General features: G+C 31.0%; 1 protein-coding gene across 1 annotated transcript; it reads left to right on the top strand.

Annotated features, from left to right (window-relative positions):
- The first annotated feature begins 4,903 nt into the window (after window positions 1-4,903).
- LOC131066719 (ER-bound oxygenase mpaB) lies at window positions 4,904-6,355 on the top strand. Its single transcript, XM_058001549.2, has 2 exons — window positions 4,904-5,471; window positions 5,581-6,355. Exons 1-2 carry the CDS (start codon window positions 4,987-4,989, stop codon window positions 6,173-6,175), a joined length of 1,080 nt encoding a protein of 359 aa, XP_057857532.2. The 5' UTR covers window positions 4,904-4,986; the 3' UTR covers window positions 6,176-6,355.
- The last annotated feature ends 1,355 nt before the right edge of the window (window positions 6,356-7,710 follow it).

A 7,710-nucleotide genomic window follows, 5' to 3' on the forward strand; every position in this document is an offset into this window, starting at 1 on the left:
CAGTTTAACGGCTGATTCTGGGCATTTGTGCTCAGAATAAAATAAAAGTTCGTTTGCATGATGACATAGCTACAAATTTAATCATCAGGTTTTAATTATTAGCCACTTTTATGAATATTCATACTCTATAATTTTTTTGATCTCCGAAGAGACAAGAACCAAGAGATAACAGCATAGCCACTATAATTTTTGATCTCTGAAGAGACAAGAACCAAGAGATAACAACAACAGATCTAATTGTTATCGGCAGAGACAAGAACCAAGAGATAACAGCATAGCCACTATAATTTTTGATCTCTGAAGAGACAAGAACCAAGAGATAACAACAACAGATCTAATTGTTATCGGCAGTACAAATTGGACCTTTTCCAGGTACAACTGCTAGTTTAATTAAATAGATCTTATTAGAGCAAGATGAGAGTCTATAGTAGATGAATAATACCCTTGTCCTTTTCTTTTTGCAATTTCCGTTTAGAACGGTTCTATTCACCGTTTCCATCATACCCTCGTCGTGTCTGTTCGCTGGATGCAAGAGTAGGCGGCCTATTTTACTTTGACCCACATCAGCAGTGGGAGAAAAAGAAGGTAGAAAGGGGATATAAATATACCCTTTACATCCCACATAACTTACAATTGATATCCTCTTAAATGTGGATTTATACTATTCATGTATTTTATGTTTTAATTATAATAATTAAAATTTTATTTTATTTTATTTTTATACAAAAGTTTTTTTATTTAAGAAATGTATTTTTCTACTTTATTCATATTATTTACTATATTATATTTTTCATTTTAACACGTAACATAAAAAATATGATAATTATGGATATATTTATTTTGTTTAATTAAAAAAATAAAATATATAGATAAGATATCTTAATATAATCAAATTTATGATTTTAATAAATATTAAATATTCAAGCATTAACATAATAAATTTGATCAAATATAAAATATTCGAACATTAAAATAATAAATTCATGACGTTATGACTGATAATTTAAGAAAAAATGATTATTTTAAATTTTTTTATTTAACTAAAGAATTTCGTTTATATAAAAAATCTATGAATTATTTAATTTATTCATAATTGTCATAGATTAATATTCTAGCAAGTAATATTTAATTATTAGTCAATATTATGTAAAATTTAATTTTTAATTATCTATATATTTTATTTTTATGATGTGTTATTAAAAAATATTATAAGTTACATATATTTGATTCAAATCTTGTAGGTATGTCTTATCCAAGATTAGATTTTGAAAATGAAAAGAAGCAAAGAGAATATCACAAGAATATGCCTATATATTTGATTCAAATCTTGTAGGTATGTCTTATCCAAGATTAGATTTTGAAAATGAAAAGAAGCAAAGAGAATATCACAAGAATATGCCTAAACTATATGACAGTATTAAATACATCACATTAACATTTCACATGAGTTAGTGAATTGTGAATTCCATGGACTATTACCTACAAATGTAATATTGTTGTGGGTAAAATTGACAATGGAATAAGTTGTTCATGGTGAAAATTTAAATTTGGTATGTAAAGAAGTTACTTAAAATAACAACTTATAATTTAAAGAGGTCATAGAAATTCATGTGGGTAAAATTGACAATGGAATAAGTTGTTCATGGTGAAAATTTAAATTTGGTATGTAAAGAAGTTATGTAAAATAACATTAAAAAGTGAACTTATAATTTAAAGAGGTCATAGAAATTCATGTTTAATAGATATATAAATATATGATGAATGAATACACCTTTTAACCATATTTTAAAATTGTTAAATTTTATTTGGATATGAGAAGAATATTTGGTATGTAAAGAAGTTATGTAAAATAACATTAAAAAGTGAACTTATAATTTAAAGAGGTCATAGAAATTCATGTTTAATAGATATATAAATATATGATGAATGAATACACCTTTTAACCATATTTTAAAATTGTTAAATTTTATTTGGATATGAGAAGAAAGAGACAATAATAAAAAATCACTTATATTTTACACTTAGGAAAACTTTCACAATTTTTTTCCCAGATTTCTCTTTCATAGTTATGAGGATGATCCCATGATTGTGAACTTGATATAGGATAAAATAGATGGAATATATCATGATAAACATAATGTTTAGGAATTAATGCATATATTATAGATGGATGTTCATGACAAACATAGTGTTTAGGAATTAATGCATATATTATTGATAATAGATGGATACATCAAGTGTCTAAGAACATGAACAGAACATGAACATGTGTGCATAAAAGTAGGGTGTTAATAAGTATAGAATCCTATGCCAATAAAGATGAGGTAAAATCTATGTAAATGTGTTTGACTTTACACTAGAGTATTGACATTTGCCATCATATATATATATGGAAACATTGTCAAAAATAAGCATAAAATTAAACGAAAAAATTGATATTTTTTTACCCTTATAATTTATATAGAAAAATAAAACTATTGAAATAATTAAAGATAAAGATTAAAAATTTAAACAATAAATCTAACATATATCTTTCATCTAAATTATTAATCTTATAAATTATATAAAAATTTAACTCAACCTATACATAAACTTATTTGAAAGACATTAAAAGACATTAATTCAACTCAATTAAAATTGAACTTTACAATTACATATATTGAAAACATGAAAAATTAAATTAAATAAATTATTAATTAAAAATATTAAAAAAATTAAATTTAATAATTTAAAATTAATTGTTAATATATTAAATAAATATAATATAATCAACAATGTAAATAAAATAAAATAATTGTTATAGTAAAATATAAGGGAAGAGCACCAGTAGCTATCATAGCTAACTTCGCACACCCACAGATCCTAAACGGTACATCAGATTTTGATTTTTGTTTTAGTTGTCTTCGTATGCAACTTAACTGCTTATAGCTATTGATCTAGCTTCTGGGTAGTAACGATGTACGTTGTGGAATCAGTTATGCGCACAAAGGTCAAAAAGTACACATTTCAAAGTGTCGCTTGATACCTAACTAAAGATGGTACAGTAACCATCAACTCAAAATCACTAGTACTTGTTGACAAATGTCCCAATAGTGGTGCACAAATGTTCCAATAGTGGTACACAAATAGGACAAATGTTCCAATAGTTGTGCACAAATGGGCCAATTAATTACAAAAAATGATCGGCTATTGGTACAAAACAAATTTATTAATGGTGTTTTCACTGTGACGGCTATTGGGGGCTCAACATGACAATAAGGTGACGGTTATTGCAGCTATGTTATCTATTGGTGCTCTTCACCTACTCTTTAAAATAAAATTAAAAACAACTTTTATATAAAAATATATTTTGTTTACTTAAATAAAATAACATTTCACTTTTTAAAATGTTCCTTAGTATTTAAGTTCATTCTGTCTAAAGTGTATATTTACATTGGATTTTTCACATGCTCCAGTCTCACTAAAATAGGTACAAATAGGCACTTGCTCTTCCAGGCAGCAAATAGTGGATGACAAGGGGATAACCAAAACGACAAATAAAACCGTTTGAAACCTCATGACTACTTTCACAGAGGAAATAAACAACATTACAAAATAATGTATCATAATGAAATAAATAATTGCATGGATAGGGTAGAATAATTGAACTGATTTTAAGACCACAAAGTAGAGAAAAAAATCTCATGATTTGTTGTCTATCACAAATTAGATGCTTTACACAAAAAGCTAAAAAGTAACAAATTAACTCAGATCTTTGATATCTATTCATATCTTTATTGAGTAATTTTGTTCACGAGTTGTTTTCCTAAAAAAGAAAAGGATCTTGAAATTTGATTTGCATTTGACATTTTTAGGCCACTTACATGATTTTTGTCTATTACACAATGTATTATCTCTTTCACATCTTTTCCAATGCAACCACGAATTGCATTGGAATAGCTTCATAGATTGTCCTACTTCATATTTATTGCAGTTTTAGGAAAAAGGTCAATATATTAGTTGGCTCCAAAAAGAGCAAATGGCCCACTATCACAATGTGACACAATGCACCACTATTGCAAAACAATAGTCATAGTTGTCCACATTTTAAAATTAATCAATAGTACTATAAATTTGCTAAAAAAATTTGGAGAGAACAATTCAAGATGACATCATCCCAATAAGAGTGTACAATGCTATGAGCCAATAGAAATACAGATAAATGAAATTTGTAAATGTTTTACAAAATAGATATGCTTAATAAACATAGCCTTAGACCTTCAATATTAAAATGTGTTTGTATTGTTGCTTCGGCAATGTGGCAATCATTATGATAAGGTGACATCAACACATATCTCTAATATGTCAATTATTTGGACCATCATTCCAAATCTTCTTAGAAGAGTGAGGAAACATTATCTAAATGGCATCTAATTGTGGAGTTTTACATAGCCCAAAATGGTGAAAATGTCAATGTACAAACAATAGTGATTTTCTAATATAGTAGGAAAATATATATTTATTTTATTTTTCTTAGAGAAAAGATAATTTTTTAGAGAAAGGGTAATTTTTTAAAAGATAAAAAGTGATAAGATGAAATCTGATTTGCTTTGTATTATTGTCACAATCTAAAAACAAACTCTCACTATCTATAATAAAAATTATTTGTAATATTTCTTCAACAATATGAGAACATTATGATAGAATGTGAAGGATTTGGATCATCAATCCAATTCTTGTTGAAAGGGTGAAGAAACATTATCTAAATAAAATCTGATTGTGAGAATCTTTATCCACTAAATCATTTAGCTATCAGATAAGAAAGAGCATGAGACTTTAACTAACAACCAAACATGAAACTTTAACTAAGAACCAAAGACTAAAGCATATCCCTTGTGAAAAATAAAAATTAAAAAAATAAAAATTTAAGCCAGAATAGTCCCCTTTCAGGTATTACGAGGGAGGACGAATATTCGCAGCAAAGCTCTTACTAAAGCCTCTCGGCTGATGAATTCTCAAGCTGTGAAAACCCATCTTCTTAGGAAAATGCCTGACATCCTATGTTTTGTATGCCTTGTGCTTGTGCTCTGGAAAGCTAGCTGCCTCTTTTTTAGGGCTAAGCGCCGCCGTTACCTGGCCTCCCTCTGTCCGACAGAGGACGCCCTGCTTCTCTACAAGCTCACCAATTATGTCGAATTCGGCTTTCTCTCCCACAAAGCTCTTGAATTCGCACTCTTCAGGACCTTCGCCATTCCCTCCATTTCCAAATTGTTACACTCTACTCAACAATTCTGCCCGAGCAGTATCCTCAAACGCTATGATGACACAGACATTCTGACCCAGGAATTCGTTCTGCATCATGTCGACAGTCACAGGGGCTCTCTTGCCCTTCAACGCCTCAATTTCATTCACGCCCACTACAACATCTCTAACGCTGATTTGCTCTATACTCTTTCTCTCTTCGTCCTGGAGCCCATCAGATTTACCGCCAAGTAAGCCTTCTACGCTCCTTTTTTCTTCATTTTTGGTTGGGGGGAAAGGGGAGAACAGGGCGTGAAAGGTGGGGTTTGCTGCAGAGGACTAATTTGTGTTAATTTTCAGGTTTGGTTACAGAAATTGGACGGAAGGGGAGAAACAGGCGCAATTTGTAGTGTGGCATGACATAGGAAAGCGCATGGGCATTAAGCACATCCCACAGAATTTGGAGGAACTGGAGGCGTTTAGCAGGCGATACGAGGCCCAAAAGATGGTGTATTCAGAATCGAACAGAGTGATTGGGGATGCCACGCTTGATCTGCTATTGTCAAAGGTGCCGGTGTCGTTCCGCCCATTTGCCAGACGGGTTGCGTATGCTCTGTTTGATGAGAGACTTGCAAAGGCAATGGGTTATCCTCTTCAGCCCTACTGGGTGGTGTGGAGCGTGGAAAGCATTGTAAGGCTGTGCGGGGGCTCATTTGTTCGGTGGTGTTTGCCACCAAGGCCAATCCATTGGTCAACAGAGAGGATTCAATTGCAAGAGACAGAGGAAAAGCAGGAGGTATATAAACTGAGATACGATGAGTACAAACCGTGCATATATCCGAATGGGTATAAAATTGCGGAGGTGGGAAATGCACCAGGAGGGAAAGTGGGCAAGAGCGGCCAGGGAAGCTTGTTATGCCCCTTACCATGGCTTTCTCAAAACAAGATTTCCTGAACTCAGATTGCCTGCGAATGTACTGTAATTTGTAGGCAATATTTATGTGGGAGCTTTATCTTCCTACTCAAAAACATGCTCGGCTCCTCCATGTGTTTTATTTTTTTTCAGTTAGATTATTTTATTTAACCATTTTGCTATTACAGCTCAAACTGAATAAATGAAAGTATTTATCGTGTAGAGATTATCAGATTCAGAATCATAAATGCCTTTTGTGAAGATTTTATGGCTCTTCTACTCAATTGCCTTGCGAAGGTGAATTCCATGTTGATTATAATTGTAGTATGTCCAAGTACTTTTAGAGATTCGGAACTATGAATTGTTTTGTTCGAAGATTTTATGGCTTTTATCTGTGAGCATGGACTTCATGTTGATTGTAGGCTTGAGCTTTCTATAGTTCATGTAGTATGTGCAAGTTTCTGAAAAATATTATGTATACTTTTTGAATCAATATTTCAGATCATAGATCATAGTAAGTGAGTGCAATCCAAAATGTTGATGATAGATTGCACATGTTGATGATGGATTGCTGAGTGCAATCCAAAATGTTGATTCAAAAAGCATACATAGTTTTTCCTTTGTTCATTGTTTTTTTTAATGTAATGTGTTTAAGCAAAACCATAATTTGAAATTAAAAGTTCTTTTATTTAAATTTTTAATAAATATTAATTTAAATTAATATAAGGTAGACGATCTCATAGTTGAGCATATTTCAATAGATGTTATAGCATGTGTTGATGTATTGTCCAATATTTTTAATATCAAAGCACAAGTAGTTGTGATTTCAAAGTTGTTAGTGTTGATCATAAGCATTCCTTAAACTTAAAAAAGCAACAAATCATGTGATGCCACATCAATTCACCAATAAACAATGCATTTTTAAGACACCTATCTAAAGCTTGATGTAAAATTTAAGTTAATGAATAATTTTACACAACATTTACTTAAATGACATCCTTATTAAGAACATGTGATCAAAGTATCTACCTAAGTATCTATTGTCTTGGTTTTTACGACATCTACCTAAGTATCTATCGTCATGGTTTTTAGGTCCTATTTTCAAAACCATCGTTTTGCTCACTAATTGGCCAAATCAATGCTTAGAAGTCTTGAGAGTCTTTAATAGATGTCATTTTGCGTAAAAACCCTCTTGGAAATCTTAACACTTAGCCATTTTTATGCTTAGTTGGGTTTTATCCTTGGTATTGTAACCATCGTCGGGCCTTGACAGGGTTCTCACAACCCGTTCAAGTCCCAAATGATCCTCTTGATTTTAAAAGTTTAAGTCTTTGTTTTTGGTCCCCAACCATCACAAAACCAATGTCAGGGCCCAACAGGGTTTTCACAACCCAACATTTTTCTAAAAGGTTTCTTTCTTTCAAAAGATAAAGTTTCAAAGATAAAAAAGAAGGGGGAAAGTTTTCTTCAAAATTAGCAAAATTTAAGAGCTTCAAAACCACTGTTGAGAGTCGATGGGGTTTCCACAACCTTGTCAGTCTCCTACACGAAACTCAGAACCAAAGAAACTTTGGTGA

Source organism: Cryptomeria japonica, chromosome 9, assembly GCF_030272615.1.
Source record: "Cryptomeria japonica chromosome 9, Sugi_1.0, whole genome shotgun sequence".
In the NCBI taxonomy this organism is placed as follows: domain Eukaryota; kingdom Viridiplantae; phylum Streptophyta; class Pinopsida; order Cupressales; family Cupressaceae; genus Cryptomeria; species Cryptomeria japonica.